The 21,894-nt window shown below is 39.3% G+C and overlaps 1 protein-coding gene and 1 long non-coding RNA gene across 3 annotated transcripts in view; one reads left to right on the top strand and one right to left on the bottom strand.

Moving 5' to 3' along the window:
• Positions 1 to 21,894, bottom strand: part of LOC148188866 (uncharacterized) — a 142,302-nt gene that overhangs the window by 90,316 nt on the left and 30,092 nt on the right. The window lies entirely within an intron of this gene.
• Positions 1 to 21,894, top strand: part of glra4a (glycine receptor, alpha 4a) — a 60,094-nt gene that overhangs the window by 20,915 nt on the left and 17,285 nt on the right. For both annotated transcript variants that reach the window (XM_042493342.2, XM_088080902.1), the window contains exons 2-5: positions 12,581 to 12,711; positions 16,283 to 16,350; positions 18,706 to 18,929; positions 20,564 to 20,646. In XM_042493342.2, the coding sequence (XP_042349276.1) occupies positions 12,581 to 12,711; positions 16,283 to 16,350; positions 18,706 to 18,929; positions 20,564 to 20,646 (506 nt within the window). The remainder of the gene's footprint in view (positions 1 to 12,580; positions 12,712 to 16,282; positions 16,351 to 18,705; positions 18,930 to 20,563; positions 20,647 to 21,894) is intronic.

The following is a 21,894-nucleotide window of genomic DNA, read 5'->3' as shown; positions in this document are numbered from 1 at the left end:
AAAGGTGGCCTGAATACAGAGAGGCTTGGAGAGACATCTGGAAGATGGGTGGGTTTGAGGACGCTCAATGCTAGATTCATCTCCCTTAAGGGGGAAAGGTCAGTTCCTCAGGTTTATCACAGAGATTGCCATTTAAGCTGCCACTGCTGGAGCCATTTGTTTGTTTGATTTAGCTTTAGGGAGAGCTAATAGGAGGTAAATGTTACTTCACATGCAGTTAAATACATATTTCTCCTTTAGTGTTTAATGCTAATGGCCAGTTGGAAAGGGAGCTGTCATTTTAAATGTGCTTGGGTGAATCACCAGTGATTCAAATGTCAGTTATGACTGCAGGTTTAAGATAAGAATTTACATTTTATCACGTGTAGTCGACATTTAACAGGGACAAAAGAACTAAGCAAGAGGGGCCTCTCCCTTATGGCATGGCTACATTGAAGATGGTGCGGACCATTTGCAAAGCAGCCACTGCAACGCCACTTTTCCAAAATTGTCAATGTAACTGGTTTCACCATGTGTGAGAACAGGGCATAAGTGGTGTGTATGTGCCACAGATTTGCTCTACAAATGAAAAAATGGGCAAGTCTTTTCATGATTTATATTTTTTTACTCGAGGTTTATGCAGCCTTTTTACACAGAAACTGGTCATAAAGTGTCTATTTTTTAATTCAACTGCAGATATAGGAAATGACTTAATAATAACCACTATAATCACAAGCCCAACAACAAGTTAATGCAATACCCTAATTTTAAATCAATATTTCCTGGCAATTTATGATGATCTTTGATGAGCAAGTTAGCCACATTTATATTGGCTACTTTGTATCAAACAGGGCCTCCACTTTGGGGTCTTGATCACCTGTCAGCATTCACTTTGCAGCTGGCAGTTGCTTAGTAACTTAATCCTTTTTTTAGCCTTCTGTAGTCTGTAGATGTTAGTTTACCCATATAAACAAACCCACTGAAAAGGCTGAAGTTTCACAGCACTGTGCTTGGCCCAAAAACTAAAGAAACAATCCCACACAATCCCAAAACAAAAGCTCATCACACAACCCTACACTGCATATGCACTGCAGGTGTAGCCAGAAAAAAAAATACATTCTGTGAAACATCTTTTTTGGGTGTCACAGTTAGCACAGCTGGCTGTCGCCATGGTGATATCCTTCACATTTGAGTACATTTAGACTACATAAAACTGAATGTTTCTTGAGTTGAAGGCGTCTGTATAAAAGTGTAGCACAACAATGCTAACTCAGTAAACAGCACTCAACAATATCAACAGTGCTGACAAAGCCAATGGTGTTAACCAGGAGCAAAGTAAAGGGTGGGTACTACACCTCTGCGACAGCGACCATGTGTGTGTCGTGCAAAGCAGCCGCGATGAGCTGACTGTTGGGATAAACTCATGCACTAACATGCATATGCAGCCAGACCAGTTTAACACAACAAATCACAGAGAAGCTCGGATTACAACACACGTGACATCATTCTCTGCTCAGAGCGCCACTAAATTTTTACATAGAGGACGGTAGTTTGCTGCTGTAGGCCTATTAATGTTCTGAATGTCACAAACAGAGCCCTTAAATTCACCACAAATCGCATCCCATTCCATCTCCAGTATATGAATGGACGTGGCGTACAGGGCATAAGTGGAAGTACATTATTTCACTAAGTGCTCATTCTACATGGGCCCCAAAGATTTTAGTAAAATAAACCACTAATGGCTGTGACAATATCAGGTGAAGATATGGGTTGAAGGCTAAGACTGCACTACCACAAGTAACAGTGCACTCTCATGGATCTGATTTTCCCGCATGTGTCTTTTACAAAGTGAAGTTTTAAATGTAAGAATATTTCCTGCGACACAAAAAAAGAATATTTGCTAAATACTGTGTGTGTGGGCTCAACAATTCATTCTGTTGTGACATTCTGACAGTAGATATACCAATTAGGATTTGGGGAAAGAAAATGTAAGATTGTTTTCTTCAGTTTTAATCACACAATGTTCAGAGACTCAGCAGATAAAGGAAATCAATCACAGTGAGAAGATATTATATTTCACACAAGTACGAATTTCAAGTCAGGAGACTAGAATGTATTAGAGTACCGAAGATTAGTTAAGGTTGCATGAGAAAAGCCCGGGGTGGTAGTTGGAGTTCAGTGTAGTAGAAACGGGCCATCATGAGCATAAATCTGCCATCAAGCCGCGGCTCATTGTACCCTTGTCATTACTGTGGCACAAGCCTCGAAACATCATTTCTGCCAGGTACTCCAGAGATGTCAAGCCTCACTCCCACAAGATTAAAGATTGCATTACAAATTAGAACACTTGAGCAATGGCACAGAGTTGCGATTTACTCTGCGTTAGTATGGATTAATCTAAATCATCAAAACCCTCGGGTTTGAATTCAGACAGCTGAATATACCTAAACAAAAAGCAGATTCCACCACTATCATTGGCTCATGGCTGAACTAATTATACTTTATTACAAAACAAAAGATCAAAGATAACACAGAGGAGAATAGAAATAGTTCAAAGATATGGATGGTATTGAAAGCAAGCCCAGTAAACGCCACAATATCTAATGGGAATGAGTCTACTGCCAGTATTTAAAGTTTGTTTAATCTGCCAAATATATCTTCGTTCTTCTGTTGTTTCAGATGTGTCACCCTTTGATTCAAACGTATTCTGAAAATAGTGATAAGGTCGCTGAAGAAATGTTATGTATACTGTTCTATTTGCTATGCATACACCTATACTTTCCACTTCCCTGAACATATATAAGATTTATTGATCCTACTATTAAGTAATGCACCAGTAGCCAACGCCTTAAGTAGTGTTCCTCTACACCACAGACCTCCATCGTTGTCTAGAAACTATTAAAAACGCATTAATGAGTACCGGTGCACTGGCTGACATGTTGTCTCATTACGATGAACATGGGTGTTTTAATTTACATAAATCAATCCCACAAACTGGTGCCATGAAGACTTGCAAATACACTGAATCTGCAGATGAAAATGCTCCCTAACAGGAAGGTCAATGGTTATCCATTAACTGTTTACGTAGGCTATAGATTTGTGACAGATTTTTAAACATATTTTTAGGTGAGTCAAAAAGTACTGAGACAGACCAACAAATTGTTGGTTCTGGTCTTTCCATTTGATTTAGTGGCAAAACTAATTATATATAGAGCATCAACCAGCTTTATCCTTCAACAAAAGCAGCCAACCAGAACACATTGTCTTTTTTGTTCATCAACACCTCCTCCTGCATAATGACAGATATAGCTCTACAAATGGAGACTATATGCAAAAATGAACCACCTGAAAAATTCAAGAGTAATTTCAAATCTGTCCATCTTAGATTTTATGGAGCCTAGATTGAATATGCATGTATGCCCTGTAGGCTTGCTCCATGACATCATAAACCCAATGGAACAATTTCTAGTAATCTCTCTTGCAAAGGAGACCTTTGTACTGAATGCTTAATATGCACAGCATTTCATCTCAGTCCTACCAAACCCTGGCTTATTGTGGACATTAAGTGTGTCTGGATGTACTCTGTCATCAAGTTTTACATTTTGGCCGCATAGATCTTTGCTCCAATGGGTTGTTTAAGTTTGCTTTTTCATCCTTGCAAAGTTTCAAGTTGTGATCCATGTCTTCACTTTTCACTGGAAATCCAGAAATCCAGAAGCAGGTTTAACAACAACTGAGGCGAATCTTGAACTTGAAGTCGATGAATCTGAGATGGAAGAGTTTTTGGTTCCAAAACAGCTGATCAAAGTCAGTTCAATCAACTCCGAGTATGTTCACTCTGAGTTCATCTTGTACAGGGTGAATGAAAAAAGCCATCGTCAATCGATCTCCGAAACTACAATTCACCATAGTATTGGACAAAATAAAAGCTCAAGCCTCTTTTTTAATCCAATGGAGGTAGAAATATTAATGCATTTATATGTGAACTGTGCACATCTATCAGTAAAAAAAACAACTAGAATTACCACCTCACTGCTGTATGCCTCTGCGAATCAGTTAAGTTTCATTTACAATCATGTCTATGTGAACACGGATGCTTCACACACATCTTCTCTCCAGCAGCACATGAGATCTGTACCTCAGCACAGTTTCAGTATTAGTGTTGCTAATTCAGTGTCTGACCAAATGTCTCCCCCTCTGATCCTGAGATATGATGCTGAGTAATAGTCAGACAGGTGTTTTTGTTGAACATTATTATGTCACAAGTTTACAATTTACCTTTTGGACATATAATATCATCACTTGTTGTTGCATAGTGCCCTTTTTCTGGTTTTCTCATCTGCAGAACTTTGTATTCTAAGAGGAAGGAGACAGAAAGAACCTAACCTGCTTGCCGGCAGGTTAGGTTCGTTCACAGTAACTTACTGTTGGTACTGACTTTGTGAGTGAACCTCAGAGTTTAAGTAACCTCTCTCTCTGGAACTGAGCCAGTTTCCCTTATCTCAGGGTTAACAAACTCAGAGTTTTCACCAAACCCATTTTCTGAAATACACCTCAGGAGTGGCAGTAGTCATGTCACTGAAGATAAATGTGCAAGGGGTAAATTGCAGTGTGCTTCAAATCCCATTCCCCAATGAGCCCATTGATCAAAAAGGGACAGTAGTAAGCCATCACATACAGTAGTGTGAAGACAAGGGCATCAAAGACAAAAAAATGAAATGTCAGTGTGTTACCATGAAGCATAGTTGGATATATTTTGATAAAAGGCCTTTCACTGAAGCAAATCCATTTGTATGGTATGGTGGACCTAGATAGAAGATAGAAGTTGTGTTGATTGTCCAAAAGCCCTGCATTCAGCCTTAAAGTGAGCACCCTTCTAGGAGAGCAATACCTAAGGCTCAAGTGGATGTCAAGGGCAATTGGACAAGTAGGAAATTAGAGCAATGTGTTTCAACAGGCGGTGAGAGTAGTTTTGTTCCGTTTCCCATTATGCTAATGGCACTAAAAAGTTAGTATGTTCATGCATGGATGTCTAATGGGCCTGATATCCCCCGGTGCTTTCTTGTCGGAAACCAGGGAACAGCCATACTGCGATGTGATGTGCTTTTCTGATCACCAGCTTCTTAATGAAAAAGCAATTAAAAAGAATATGTTTGCACTACATGGGCAGAATCCCATTCCATCTAATTAGAGATGATTTTCATCGGTTACTTCTGAATCTGAGGCTCAGTGAGGTTAAACAGAATAAGACAATAACTTAGAGATAAAAATGCTTCTTGTTGTTTCTAAGTGAAAACCAATCAACCACTTTCACACATGAATATATATGAATGTGCATCTTAAACGCTAGCATTCAACAAAAATGTCTCCATGTATTTGTACTATATACTGATGCTTTATGATGTATAGGGGGGAAAAAAGAGAAAGCAGGGAATTTTGCAGATGTAGGCCTAAAGAAATGTTGGTCCCTTGCTGACCTCGCCTCCCCACCCCCCTCTCCTCAGTCCATTTATGTCCTCATACATTTGAGTTGTATGTACTGTATACAGTATGACAGCTCCAGCTTCTTTCTTTTACTGTATATGGTTATATATACCTTGTAACTAAATGATGCAGTACACTGGAAACGGGTAGGCATTAGGCTGCCTCTTATTCTTTGACTGAGCTGTTTGCATGTTCTTCCTGTGTCATTATGGGTTTTCTGCAGGTTGTCCAGCTTCCTCACACAGTCCAAAAACATGCGGATAAATTGGTGACTCTAAATTGGCCGTAGTTGTGAATGCGAATGGTTGTCTCTCTCTATGTGTCAGCCCTGTGATAGTCTGCCGATCTGTTCAGGGTGCCTCTCGCCCAATGTCAGCTGGGATAGGCTCCAGCACCCTCCTGTACCAGGATAACAGGTAAAGGATAATGAATGAATGTTTGTTTTAAACTGGACAGTTGAGCTGAAAATTGTCTGGAAACAGGCTACACCAAAAGGCTTTCCTGAATGTCAAAAAGATCCACAGCAACAGAGTAAATGTTACATATGTTCTTCATATACACTTTTTAGTAAAAAGAATATATTTGGATGCAACTCCTTTATAATCACCAGCATCTTGATCAGTAACTAACTGATTATAATTACATTTACTTTGTAATCTATAATATCTGGCCGATTTTTGTCCTTTTTGACCAACAAACTGATGGATGTAACCATCGGGCTCAAGATAAGCTATTTCAGAGATAACTCCCAGGTAACATTGATCGATCACAAAACGGAGGGAAAACAAATGTAAGGTCTCTTTTTTTTATGGTTGTTGTAATCGTCCGTTCATCTGTCAAAACAGACAAAATCTGCTGGAGACAGTAGATTGGGCTAATGCTAATTAGCTGAGATTTGGGGGTTTTTTTACATTTCATGCCATTAGTCATAGACAATCTAAAGATAATCCTTTATTTTTCACAACAAAAACTTCAGCAATATCTTATAAAAATACAAGTTATATTTCCTTTTTATTCTCGGTGCATGGCTGCACCCCAAATGTCAGTTTATTTAACTTTTTTTTTGTTTTGATCTTATCTGTATTTAGTCTTGGTGTAACATACATTTCCCATTTTTTTTATTTGTAAGTCATTTGAGAGTGCATCATAAAAGAAGACATCAATAAGTTGTATTTTGTATGAAATGCTGGAAGTAATACAATATACCTTTTTTCTTGTTATCCAATTAATAATCAGATTCATCAGTCATCAAAAGCATTGTTATTGTAGTTGCAGCTCAACACCTTTTATAAATTATTTTTGTCACTATGATTAAGGACAAAGCTTACAATTGCTGAAGGAGCATTTTTCTATGAAAAATCGGAAAACAAGGCAACCATGGCCAACACTGGCCCATGCATCCATGTTTGCAGAAAATGACTACATGCTGTTTTCCTGAATTGCTGGTCATGTGTTCACATACTTTGATTAAAATTAATGGCTGAGTGAAAATTTTGCTTAAAGCCATGTGGGGTGGAACGATAATCAAATGCAGAGTAGCTCTTCAGACGAGTTGTTCGTACAGTGGCTCCCCATGGTTGATCTGCTGACAGCACAGTCTTGACAGGTTTGTCATAGCAGTGCTTCCCTCTCATAGCTGTAGACTGTTTGAGTTTGTGAGCACAGGATGATGAACAACTGCCATACAAACTCCACCCAGAATAGAAGTACTGAATCTTAAAGCCTGTGTGATTACTCTGCAGGTCTGTGTCTGCAAAGGATGCTGAGAATAAATCCACGTTTTCATGTCTATTTGGGTTTCTCCTAGAAGAGGAAAAAAAAGATGTACAGTAGTACTGGCTGTCATCCTGAAATTTCAAAGACTAAATCATTTCTGAGCAGCTGTTTGAATTCTACAATTGTATAACCACCTCAGTTTTTCTAGTGCTCAAAAGTGTGCATATACAATTGCCTTTAAGCTTTGATTCAGCTTTGCCATCAGAGCCAAATAAAGTCTCTTACTAAAAAGAAAGTGACAGCCAAAACTTGCTCTGGAGTGGAAGGGGAGAAAAGGGTTGTTACGTATTCTCGACAGCAGTCTGGCACGGATGCTCAAATGAAAGGGACGTAGGGGGAAGCAAAAGGTCAGGCTCATTAAATGTCAGCAAAGAGCATCTTAATAATTGAATCACTCAGACAAAGAACCACATAATTTAGCTTTGAAGGGTTCTGAGGAGCCACTTGCAGTTACACTTGTAGTTTTATAGTCACCAGAAACTGCAGATATAAATTTAAGATTGACTGTGTGCCGTGCATTAACCTCAAGGCACCTCACATCCAAGATATATATATATATATATATATATATAAGATGTTGGGTACATTGTTTACCATTAAATACATCAATTTTTGGATGGCATCCATTTCATTTCATTTTTTCCCTAACCTCCTACTTCAGGAGTCATTACTCCAGGTTTGTGCCAAAAAGATGTACAGATCATCAACTGTTTATTCTCTCACCTTCTCCATGATATAAGCCAGTGTTGAAGCACTGATGACACCATACACACAATAGTGAAGAGACCAATTAGAAATGCATGAGGGCTGAGAAAGAGGTGACGTAAGCCCTGAGGGGAAACAGAAATCCACAGCTCCTCCCACAGCTCAGGGTGAGAAGTTCAGCTGTAGACCTCACCACAAAGAGTTCACTCAAACTGTGATTGCTCTCTGAATAGCATTATGAATACAATTATGCAAGAAAAATAGTCTTTATGCACACAACAGAAAACATCTCTTCACTTTTGTTCCTTGAGTTTCAGTAATACGAAATTCTAAAATTATGAGACACAGAAACTTTGATATGCATACCACAAGACGTATGAATTAATGCCTGCTGCTCCAGAATTTAATGAATTCGTGTTTTTGTGCTCCCAAATAAAGAATTTAAAAATAAAAGCTCTTTTATCTTTAATCCACATGGAGCCACACAAAGGAAATGCTGCAGATGGAGAATATTAGAGAATATTTTGTCATCAGACCAAAGCACCATAAGTGAAATTTTCTTTTTAAAAATAAATGTAAATGTTTTCAAATATATTTTAAAGTCCCAGGCACACCAAACCAACACCAAAGAGGTGGCATTGAAAACCGACTGTTGCATTATATCATGTCATCTGTGTCTCAGTCAAAAAGTTGCACATGAAAACACTGTAAGCACAACAAATGACGGCCATCAAGCACATATTTTCTGCACTTGCCTGAGAAGAAATACCTCCATTCTAGCAAACAATGATACTGTAATCGTCACTCAAAAAGGGAAACCAACAGACCGTCATGACAAAGCAATTTTACCATGCGCCAGTGAACAACGACACAAAATCAGGAAACATTTTTGCTGAAGAGCTCATTAGCTTAAGGAAAAACAGTTGTACTTAATAAAACAAGTTTGTTTTGCCCTCACTCCCTTGTGACTTAAGCCGTTTGTTTATGTTACTCATTTACGTTTCTCTTTTTGTTCGCTGAGCTGAACTGCCAATCAGAGTGAATTTATTCACCAACAGGTTCTGCCGTCTCTGACACTGCTTTTTTTCCCATCAGTTCAGCACGTTGAATCAGACAAGAGCCGACAGGATAAAAATTAACGCTTGGAACACACTGCATGCATGAGCAGTGCATGATGGCGATCTTCTTGCCGCTTCTGCACGGCTGCCTATGAGTACTATATTTGCCACACTTATAAGCACAAATTCCACTCAGCTATGAAGTTGTGCAAGCTCCTGCATTGTCAACAACACAGTTCTGCAAATGTTTCACAATAAAATGCCTTGTGTTAACAACTGATGGGAAACTGTCAACAGAGACATTGGACACAGGACTTTTATTTTGAAACAGAAGCAGGAAAGTTTGAGTGAAACAGATATGTTTGTATTTCCTCAACTCTCTGGCAGATAAAGACTTTGAAACTGTAATAAAATTTGGTATGGAGTTAATATAATTATCAAAACACCATTTTCAATGTTTCTGCTGAAAACCGCGCACGGCATGCAGAAAAAAATCGGCAAGCCATAGTTTCTCTAGAAGTCCCGGGGTGATAGGCACCTGAGATGGGGTGAGCAGGCGGCATGATTGCTCTGACTAGTTACACAGGCGCCAAAAAAACCCTCAGAAATACAGGTTCGGCAACACTCACATGCTGCTTATGAAGGCAGGGTGTTCTGGGCATGAGGCGACAGACGTTTACCAATGGCCCAAACCGACTGACCAGCCTTAAGACCTTATCTGATCAAATGCTGTAAATTCATACTTTATGCAGACCACTGTGTTTGATCAATATCAAGAAGCATAACTAGACTTTTTTTGTACAGCTGAGGAATCTAATACTGTTGTTTCAGCACTATTTAAGAGCATCAACAAGCAGAAATGACTCACACACACAAACATACACAAGCTGCATTGCACTGTAATTTGCAGTGGACGTGTTTGTGTTGGTTAACAGCTTCGACTAAAAGTAGTGACTCATGGATTAACATTATAGAAATGAAGCTCGTCTTATGACCTAGATTTGCTGTGTCTCAGTAAGTCTGAGTTATGTGACTGTAGTGAGCTCCCTTTATGACTTTCACACTTTCACTCACACCAGAATTGTCATGTAATGGCAAACCTCTCTCATTAGTCATCAGCCGGCTGTGTCAAAATACATTCACAAATCTCTGCTAGAACATGCACTTGTGTTCGGGTCTCATTCTTCTATTCTTGAAACTACAGACTTTATTGTCACAATCATTTGTCTCTGAAAGCTTGTGACCGCCTGTCAGAGACACTCACGCTCGACACCAAACAGGATGTTTTATTGTTTTGTGTGGATCCGTAAACAAGCGCAACTCAAGACAGACAGTTCATTATCAGTGGCTTTCTGTAACATTAAGAGTCTGACCATCAATCCATCTCCCTGTGTACCTGAGTGTGAGTGAGTTTGTGACCGAGTGTGTGTTTGAGCAGGAGAGAGAGGGGGATGAAAGGTGTGCCAGTGTACTGTAAAATCAGCAACACTACAGAGTGGACTCTGGCCAGAAACAGTGGAGTGGAGTCAGGGGACTGGTGAGAGTTGAGCTTTATAATGGAACAAAGACTGGAGATATGTGCACAGCTCCTCTGGGAAAATCAACAAAAGGTGCTGGGTGCTTGTGTTATTTTTAACCATAACAGTACTAGCCGTGTGGCTCCAGGGAATGAAACTGTTGGATGATTAACCTTGAATTTACTGCTATGATAGCTGGTTGTATGTTGCTACTGTTATCATGCTAAAATGGTAGATGCCAGCTATGCAGCAGACCAAACATGCTTTAAATAAAAGGTTGAAATGGTGGCGATAGTATCAGATAAAACACAAAATATTCAATGATGATTGCAAATAAGAAAGAGATGAGATGCAAAGGGTTAGACCAAAGGTACTGTAAAAATGAATTAGCACAAAATAAAGAAAAAGTGGATCCACAGAAGAATAAACTAACCCTAACCGCACTTTGACCCAAAAGACTGCATCTTATTTTACACAAACAATGGAAATTTTGCTCTTTTAACCTAAATTATGATACCGTATTAATATCAATCGAGTAATTATTGTGCCTAAACCAGACTTCGGCTATAGTTGTGGCAGATCAGAAAACAGTTATATGAATCATTTTTTGGGATGCAATAATTTATGTTCTATGCTGCAGAAAACAAAACATAAAAGAAACAAGATTGAGTTGCTTTAACAAACTAGATGCAACCTGCAGGCTTACAAGATGTATTTGTGTGGATCTGGCAGAGGATTGTACTCTGTGGAGTGCATTATGATATAATTATGCCAAAAACTACCATTTTACTCAAAATTATGTCTTGATTGATTTGCACAGATGGCTGCATTCACTCAAATCCAGATATGGAAGGACAGACGATGTCCACAGACCACTAAGGAATAACCAGCATGCTGGTTTCCATCTGAGACCTGAAAGCATTGATTTGTGACAGATGAGCAAGGGCACCTCAAATGTAGATGTGTCAGCAAAGGCTAACATTGTCTTTTGAAAGTAGACCCTCTTACTTAATGTTGCTAGATATTCTGTGGAGAAATATTACAGCATATTCAACCATAACTTTATAATTACAACACAGTGATTTCCAACAATTCCTAATTGTTGCCAACACCATTAAAAAAGAAAGATCTCTTGGGATCGGCTCAGCTTCACTCTTGACCAACCAAAAATATCCTCCACACAGCCCTCGATCCTGTAGGCCCTGACGATGCGGTTTATGTGGCTTTAAATACAGCTAAGAGGCGGTAAGATTGGTGGATCAGTGACTGGCTGCACACACTCATGAGAACACAGGGCATCAGCAAAGCTGTGCCTCGGAGGGGACTGAACCACCATCTGTACTCCCGAGTTTCAGATCATGACAGATCGTGAACTGTTAAAAATCGTATCAAAAGCACGGGGTGCGATCAGCTGTGATACAGTAGGGGCCAGGCAGGAATCAAATCCATTATGGACCTTAAAGAGTGTTTCTTTCTTTCCTTCAGTCTTGCTTTGGTTGTGAGATTTTCTCCGTCTCCCTTCCTCTCTTTACTTTCACTCTGGCCTGTTGGTTATTCCTGTCAGTGGCTGCCTGAGCCTCACTGGTGCTTGTATCAACTCCTTCCTCTCCCCGGTGTGACATTCATAGCATTACAATTGAGCCATCAATCTGTCAAGCCTTACCCCTGCTAAGCCACGAGCTGTGGGAAGCACAGGAGAGGGACAAGTTTACCTCCGCTTGTGTTTTTCTTCTCTGTAGTTAGGGCCTAACAACTACAATAAGTCCCAGACATGATGTGAAATAGATAAGCATTTAGTTGCCAGCTGAGGTAAGCCATCCATCGTCATTTTTCACACTCATTTCCCCATCCACCGCTGGGTATTTTTTGCTGATGACTGACTTGGTGATAGCTGTTGGCTTCTCATTCTGTTGGATTCTCATTATTATTTTACCACCAACCCCCCACTGATACCTCTTGTACATACACACTCCCTTCTCTGCCGTTTCTCAAATCTTCTCTCTCGCTCTCTCTCTCTATATGTTTTTGCTCCTCCTCGCTCTGTCTCCCTGGTGATATCAGACTGAGCTCCTGTAAGGAGGAGATAAAGCCCCCCAGCAGGGCAGGACCACAGCTGTCGCCTTCTGACTTCCTGGACAAGCTCATGGGGAAAACATCAGGATATGATGCCCGCATCAGACCCAACTTCAAAGGTACAGTATATGCCAAGGCAGACCATCACAGTAGCCCTCAAGAAAATCCAGCACCAGAAAAAAAAAAAGGAAAACACAAAGAGCGGTGGATCTGTGCTGTGAAAGCTGAACAGCTGACCGTTCTCATGTGTATGTGCTGTACGCTGTTCTGTCAGAAACTATGATGTGATTCTCAGATTTACAGCTTTCCAGTACATAAATATTGCATCAGCTTGTCCGCCTTTTCACCCTGTTCAAACAGAACTGTAGTTCAACCTAACGTCTAATTAACCCTTTGTGGTGAAGGCCAGATAGTTTGTTGTTGACTTAATTTTAAGACTGTAATCATATTTTACCATGCAGCAAGAACACACTGGTAGCCTGTCTCCACAATTATGTTTTGAGGGAAACATAATTGCTGCCTGCTGATTTATCAGTACAGGAAACGCTACATTTTTGTACAACGTGCAAGTCATCAGGAGGGAGTCCTGTGTGTATTTAGGTATATGCAGAGGTTTTTAAATTCTGTCACTGTGAGCCACTCCTCAGACAAATTCAAGACACCTACTGCATGTATGTGTGATGTGTCCTTTGAGAAAAAAAAATCTGAAACAAAAAGTTAAATATTTTGGTTTCACTATGGTGCCCCCTCATTTTATATTGCAAAGCCAGTTTGCAGACTATATAGATAATTAGCTGCTCAGCAGCAACACATTAAACAGAAGCAAAGTCACCAGAATAAAATGTTGTCATTATACATTTTTGCAAGCCACGGACATTTGCACATACATATATATGAGCTAAGGTTCTCATCATAATGAGGAGGTATTACTGGGTGTCATGCACTGTTTCAGACCACAAAAGGAGATACTTTTTAATGAGAGAACAGAATATTGCCAGCCGTGTTTCTAGTGGCCAGACCAGGTATTTTAATCCAAAACATGGTGCTTTTCTAACGCTAACCTTAACCCTAACCAAGTGTTTTTTTTCTGTCAAAACACACACTGACCACAATTTTGTCACAACATAAAACTGAATCAACACATCCACAGCATCTGAAACCACAAATGTAACATATATGTGGTGTGCAGAAACATATAATGAAACATGTATTCTGCCCATAGGGTTGGTTTGTACAAACTCTAGCACACTGGATGAGAAATTAGCAGATCTCTGCAGTGTTATTATAATTTAACAAAGGAAGAGACAGCAACGTCGTATATGTCTCTACTTCCGTGTCACATGAGGATTCTACAAGTTTAAACTGATTCATCCTGGGAAATTAAATCAAAAGGTGGATTAAAAAGTGTGCAAATGTTTAGATGAGGAATCAGGTCTGTGCACATTTCAGGGTGCAAGTGCAACATAGTGCTTTGGTTCCAAATGTCACCCCTCTGTGAAGTTTTCTCTGGGATGCTTTTCTGTATTGGTTGTTATAGGTTGTTTAAAACATTAAATTAGAATTGTAATTTTTTTTTTCAAGCAACATGATGGTTCTCAAGCCAGTTATGGTTATAAGAGCATCTTTTTTTGTATGATTTCCTAGCAGATTTATGGATGTATAGGCACAGTGAATAATGAGATCCTGAGAAGCATACTGAATCTAAATTTCTGTGTATCAAGTCCACGTGTTTAGACCGAGATATAAGTCCAAGAAGGGGAAGATTCTCGATGCAAATTGCAGCAATCAGACGTTGAAGGTTTTAAAAAAAAAAACTTAATTGCATCCACGAGCTTCATGCTGCAGCTGCTACTGCTCCAACTGCTGACTGTTGATAAGCAGGCAAAATCAATGAGCCAAACGACGACAACTAACGTCCCACTGTTCAAGAATACCAGCATACACCTGTCCCTTTTACCTGACGCAGCATCTTTTACTCACATCTGTCCCCTTATGCCCCCCTGAGGAGTCAGGCCTTACCGTTTGAAAATCTGTGTTTAGGCAACAGAAGCTCTTTGGTTGAGAAGATCATAGTTTTGGTTTAATGTTAATTAGTTGCCTACATCAACACCTCATGTCGTACTTAAAGTCACTGCTGACTTTTTCAATCTCAAGAACATCCCTGAACTTAACCAAATGCTCTGAGTACGTACATAACATAACCATAAAAAGCTCTAGCTATGCTGTAGGTGCTAATGACAGAATGTTGTATTGTGAGTTACTTTCAGAAAATTGGAGGGAAAAACAAATTAATGTATTGTCAGTGAAAATTAAGCAAATATGTTTGCAAAAATGCATCCTGATGGTCATTATGTTGATAAAGACGTAGTTCTGGTGGTCCTTTCTCAGTAAATGAATTTGCTCTTGCAAGTAGTAGCATACAAAGAAAATTTTAAAAGTCAGGGTTGCACACTGACAATTCTCACTTTTCTCTCTGTGACATTGTTTGCTCTTAAGTTTTAAATTCCCAATGTTATTTGTCAATTGCCTTATAGTTTTTCTTCAAATGTTTTTGAGGCTGGTTTCAGTAAATGGGATTGTTTGGGGGGCTGTAATTACACTTGAAGTGACAGGCCCAAAAATAGAAAATTAAAAATATACTTTTTCATGGCACCTTTAAAGAGCCGGCTCTTCAACACCAGGAATGAAGCTGGCATGATTTGTGTTGTAGCATCACTTTCAGTTCAATTATTATGAAAATCAATGATGAAAATTAATGAAGAAAGTGATGTAAATTTTAAGAATGCTACAAGAGATACACAAAAGTATATATTATGTCCCGTTGAGAGTCAAGGCCCGAGGCATTATCAAAAATGCATTGAGGTAATTTTTTCAAATTAGTACCCACTTTAAGAAAATGATGACCTACTTAGAATTTGATTGTCATAGGCCAAAGGTCAAGGTCACTGTGGCCTATTTTGTCTCACTTTTGTGAACCCGTTATCTCAATAACAATTGAAGGAGAATTTTCTCAAATTTGGCACAAATGTTCACTTTGAGACAAGGATGAACTGATTAAAACTGTATTTTCATAGGTCCAAGGTCACTGTGACATTACATCTGTATAATTCTTGTGCGTGCAAAATCTCAAGAGGACCTTTAGGGAATTTCTTTAAATTTTGCACAAACATGCAACATATCTTCTGAGGTCCTGTGACCTCAGAAAACATGTTGTTGGCCATAACTCAAGAATTCATACAATAATTTTAATAGAATTTCAAACAGATGTGTAATAGGATAAAATTATGAAGTCATGACCTTTTATATTTAAGAGGTCAACAGTCAACTTCAGTGTGACATCATAATGTCAGGCAAAAACACTTTCCTGGCCATAATTCAGCGTAATAATTCAGGAACAGAGGGGGAGACATATGGTCAGATACTGAATTGGTCACACAAATCTTAAGTGCCAACCTTGAAACTGTGCTGGTTGTATAGATCTTATGTGCTGCTGGAGGGAAGATGTGTGTGAGGCATCGATGCTATCACAGACAAGGATATAAACTATAAGTGCAACTATACAGTAAGTGCAGAGGCATGCACCTGCAAGGCGGTGTTTCTACTTTTTTTTAAAATGTAGTGGGATGTTATGAATCCCATTTGAGGGGAAAGATGTGTAAATTCAGTATGTTTTTTTTTTTCTATCCTCAGGTCCACCTGTGAATGTCACCTGTAATATTTTCATCAACAGCTTTGGGTCCATCACAGAAACTACAATGGTAAGAAAACCTTGGAGATTTCAGATGTTTAACATGTTAGAGAGGAAAATGCATTTTCTTAAAGTGCATTATTATGTTTAAAAATCCCACAATGGTTTATGTTGTTTTTAGCTTCATTGCTCCAATGACTTCTATATAGAAATCTCAAAAACACTCCGCCGTCTTTCTTTCCTACCAACTTCTTTGCTAATCCACTCCCTGCTGAAGCCGTTTCCTCATTTCTGTGTTTCCTGGAGCATAACAGTGCAACCTTCAGAGACCAATGGGTCACTGACATGCTGATAATGAACTGTCCACTCTGCAATTAAAATGAAAAATTGAGAAAATGGATGAAAAGAGGTATGGGAGAGAGGACAAGTGGTTCAGGGAGAAATAGCTGTCCTCAAGTCTGCATTTACAGTGTTCAAGCTGCTGGGTCAGCACAATACAGCAGCAAACTGTTTAAAGGTGTGTGAGGGAGGCCCAGAGGGTCAGACCTGCAGTCAGGTCAGCCGACAGAACGACAACACTAATGATGTCATTGTATGTGCTGGTGAAGCATGCCTCATATTCTGATAAATGAAGTGAACAAGCAGGAAAACGAACAATGTGCAATGCCCAAAGATGAATTCTGAATTAATTGCGCAGATTAGAATTCTAATTTAATTACTCATGTATGCTGGCTGCAGGCAGGAGTGATTGTGTTCAGCACTCGTCCTTGGCATGGCTCGCATTGCCAACCCTCGGCTCACCAGCAGCACATGGCTGCAACGGTTGAACAAACACTAAACCATCTTTTTCAATCAGATACTTTCAGAAAATCTGACAAATATGGTGAGGCAGGGGCATTTCAGCAAGAGTGATGCCATCATTATCCAAAGCTGCTGAATTACATAACAAAGATGGATCATCTGTAGTAACTGTAATAACAGTCATTATGATTGGGATATATGTAAATATTAAATACATCAGTAGAGGTCGGCAATATAGCCCCTATATGAGTAATTTTATATTATGTTAACAGTACATATCAGAATATATAGCGCTGGGTATCGTCAAAATGACGATACCAGTAACACTTAAAGTGATTCAGGTACCAAAAGAGTACTTTATTTTATACCAATAATGTGAATGTGTAAAGTGGTGTGTAGTATAGCCATACTTCCAAATGATTTGTTGGTATCTCATAATGCTGACTGTTAACTCAATACAAAACACCGCTGTCAACTTCACCACACCACAGACTGTATGAGTTATAGCTGCTGCTGCTGCAGGAGTGTGAGCTTCGTGCTTGGAACAGATGCAACTGTCCACCTGACAGTACACAGTGACAGGGCTAACTGTTAGCATCACACAGCAAATGTTACCTAATGCTGAGTTTGTTGAAATGGTTTAATGGCGCAGTGTTGGATTTTAGCGCTGCTTCTGTTTTACCTCATGCTAGCTAGGCAGACTTCCCAGGAGCGGAGTGGCTCTAGAGATGACTGCAACAGAAAGTCTGCTGATCCTGCAGGGGGTTGCAAAAGTCTAAGCTCAGACCCCCTGCACAAAAAGGCTCAAATACAGAGATTGTTTGACTGGAAAAGTTTAGATATAACTTGGTACTGTGTTTTTTCAACAGATACCTTAAAAGGTATTGGGTACCGATAGCCAGCTCTTATTACGATACAGTAATTTGTTCCGAAAATCTATTAAGACAAGGCCTTAAAAGGTGTTGCAGGGTCCTGTATTTACAGCATCATCCTCCTTGTCTATGTCTGCCAAAATCATGTTATGTTGCTAGGCAGCTCAATTTGCAATATCACACAAGAATCATGAGATCATGCTGGCATCCAGCCTTATTTGCCAAATAGCATGCCCTAAATGGCTCCAACAGAAGAGGGTTTTGCCAAATCCCTACCGGTGGACACATTTATAACTTTGTACAGTATATACTGTCATGCTCAACCCTTTTTAATAATATTTTTATTCACCGAAGCATTTTTAAAGTAAACCATCAGTGTCTGTCAAAAAAATCAAAACAACATTTTTCTACTTATAAGCAATGATTTGACTGTTTTAAATTCTCTAAGAACAATTGTTCATTATGAACCCCTCATAGTCATGTACTTGTCACAAATGAAGCACAATGGACACATTAGATCTAGACATTAAAGTGATATTTCATCCAAAAAAAGTGAAAGTTTCATCTTTCACAGAGTACAACTGCTTCTGTATTTTTAAATTCATCATCAGTTAAATTGGACTCCAATAGCAACCAGTACTGTAACAAAATATTCCCAGAAACCTCTGCAGACTAATGCACTTCTGAGCTCTCCATTCTGTACTACAACTTTCACCAATAATATATTTTCCATTAACTGCCCTGACCCACAGGACTACAGGCTCAATGTATTTCTACGGCAAAAATGGAACGACCCTCGCCTGGCGTACAGCGAATATCCAGACGACTCCCTCGATCTGGATCCATCCATGTTGGACTCGATTTGGAAACCTGATTTATTCTTTGCAAACGAGAAAGGAGCCAATTTCCACGAGGTCACCACTGACAACAAGCTGCTACGGATTTTCCAAGATGGCAGCGTTCTGTATAGCATTAGGTAAATACAAGTGACTTCCCATAACTTAAAGATCGGCGCCACTCAGTATCGTTATGGCCAGTCAAAGCACAACGTCAGGGGCTAAATAGAAATGCGCCAAATCCTCTGCATGTTATCATTCATTCAAATGCTTCAGTATAACTTGAATGTTGTTTTCTTACTCTGAGACTTGTACTTGTATATTCAAAGAATACTTAAATATTGGCTTTAAAATAAGCAGCTTTTTTTTTTTAAATAGATGCTGAAGATTGACACTAATTTGTATTCCAGTACACATTGCTTTGGTGATATTATTGCTTTTAAATATGGCTGTGCTTTGGTTTATATGATCAACATGAAACAAGTGATGATTTTACTCATAAAGGCAGTTGAAGAAGTCTGTTTGGGTACAATTCTACCAAATAAAGTGAAGAAAACTAGTGCAAGAAGGCAGGTGGCAAACAAATCCCACTCATATACGACCTCTTGACCACAATTGCAGCAGATTGAATTGAATTGCCAATCACACACGCTCCCTACTGCACCTTTCTGCCCACTTAGGCGCACCACAAGTCACCAAAATACTAAATGGGTGCAAGTGTGGAAAGAAAAATGCATGGAAATGTCAGCTGGAAGTGCGGTGACTTTGAGGTCTGTTTGTTTCATGACACTTTACACTGAATAAGCAATTTGCAGATGTCTTTTTAAAACATAACGTAGGAAGAGACGTCTTTTAAGTCCTTTCTTGTGTGTCACTTGAGTTCCAATTTTACAAACCTCATCCTCATAGATCCCCATGTTATAATGCCCAAATTCACAGCATGTTTACAGCCTGGTGCACAAAATGTTTTTGGTCTCTATAGCTAATTTCAACATTCATGACAGCTATAGGACGGACCAGATCCACTCCACCAGAATATTTTGTGCATGTATACATAGTCATTGTTTTGCTCAAAAAATTGTCATTTTGCTTTTGAAAATGCACAAATATCACTAATGTTTTGAAGTTCTAGATCAAATATCTCTGTGAGTGCACTAAATAGATAACACAATTAATCCAGTGTTAGAAGAATCAATCACCTGGATAAATGTAGTTTGCTCAGCAACTGAAAAAGATATTGTGTCATCACAGCACAGTCGCAAATGGGTGCCTGTGTGTATACTGCTGGCGGCTCTTGTCTCGCCTCTGGGCGAAGCATTACAGCAGGTAATTACACAGTTTTCCTCCAGACAGACTCCCAAATAGCTCCCTCTGACTCCCTCTCTTCTCTGAGGATTTTTTGAAGGCTCAATGCATCAACAGCACAACAAATAAAAGTACGGACGCTTACACCAATTACTGTAGCACTACGAGTAATCAAATGGTAGAGTAACTCAATATGTTTTTCAATCTACTCTTTTAAAAAGCAACATCTGGTTGTTGTTGGGGTTGTTTGGTTTCTTTTTAATTTGTTCAGTGTTTTTGCATTGAACATAACTCATGTTTCAGACTTTGCAAAACGAAGCAGCTTGGCACTGGTTTATTTCACTGGTCTTGTAATCTGTTAACCTATCATTTCTCCTTGTGCTTTGGTGTCTTTTCCTTGAGCCCTTTTGTACCTTTTGACGTCCCCTGTCACTCCTCTTCTCTCATCCAATCTGTTTCTCTATCTCAGGCTGACTCTTACCCTGTCCTGCCCTATGGACTTGAAGAATTTCCCAATGGACATTCAGACCTGTACAATGCAGCTTGAAAGCTGTGAGTCTTCTTCTTTTCTTCCTCTTGTCTCACTTAGCCTACCTCTTTTTATCTCCCCCTTCTTCCTGATTTCTACCTTTTGCCTTGCTTGTTATGTGCCTAATCTTGTTATATTTCAAGAGATAGGAGCTGTATTGTGACTATAAGCGTGTCTAATTATTTGGGATGTATTTACAAAGTCCCTGTGGAGAATGTTTTTTTTCTAATTGCATCTCATGTGTTCTGCAAAACTAAAAATGCAAGCGCAAAATTGTAAGGAATAGATTAAAACTGTGTAATTGTCTCCTTCGACTTACGCTGTAAACATGAACATGCTGGGCTAACTAGCTAATTACCGACACCAACCAAGCATTACTTTCGATGCGAGGGGTATTTAATACTACATTATTTTGTGAGGTTACGGTCTACTTTTAAGAAAAGCCCAGTTCACAACAACCACTTTGTTTCCCTAACCTGTGGGGGGCTGTCCAGTGAACAAACGTCTTAGAATTATAAAGCCCAAACACTGAAAAAGGTCCCATCTTGTATCCAAAAAACAAACTCCAAAAGGGCCGTTTCTCCGACTATACGCTCCACATTCTCCAAAAGAGAAGCACACAGCAAATTATTATGCAGAATGACATCTGCATGCACCCTCCTTCTATGGCACCCATCCTACTCTGCCTCTGATTGACTTGTACTTGTTGCCTTCAATGGTTGGGTTGGTTAAGTTTAGGCATGTGCAGTGACAATGGTTAGGGTTAGGGTAAGAATATCAGGGTAGGCCAGTCAGAGGCAGAGTAGGGAGGGTCCCACCTTCTATGCCAGTACTCCTTTTTGGGTGAGTCCCCTTGGAGAATAGGCCATTGAGAACAATGAGCATTTGTTTTTGGGATACCGAGCTGTAGACAAATGAGCCTTCTGTCCGACGTAATATTATTATGTCGTTTTTTATCCCAAAAAAATGTCCTTTTGGACCTAAAGCCCATTTCTGTGACAGTGCGTTCTGGAAAACACAAATGCTAATTTCTTTGAAGACTCGTTTCTCAAAAAGAAGATAATGACTTTTGTATGGGTTGACAAAGCTCACCCCTTTTATTGACACTTTAAGATTACTTTTATTGATACTTTTGCTTTTACTGTTGATTCAGATTGCTTTAAATCAAGTTTGGTTGTGTGCTGCTATGATGTCTTGCCCATTTAGTGTATTTTTTAATTTTTTTAGTACCCCCAACTGCAGATCAAATTTCTCCTCTATGGCCTATAAAA

The sequence above is a fragment of the Plectropomus leopardus genome, chromosome 8, assembly GCF_026936395.1.
Source record: "Plectropomus leopardus strain MGB_pleo_1.0 chromosome 8, ASM2693639v1, whole genome shotgun sequence".
Classification (NCBI taxonomy): domain Eukaryota; kingdom Metazoa; phylum Chordata; class Actinopteri; order Perciformes; family Serranidae; genus Plectropomus; species Plectropomus leopardus.
The sequence above is the reverse complement of the archived record's forward strand: the minus strand, read 5'-3'. Positions and strand labels throughout refer to the sequence as shown.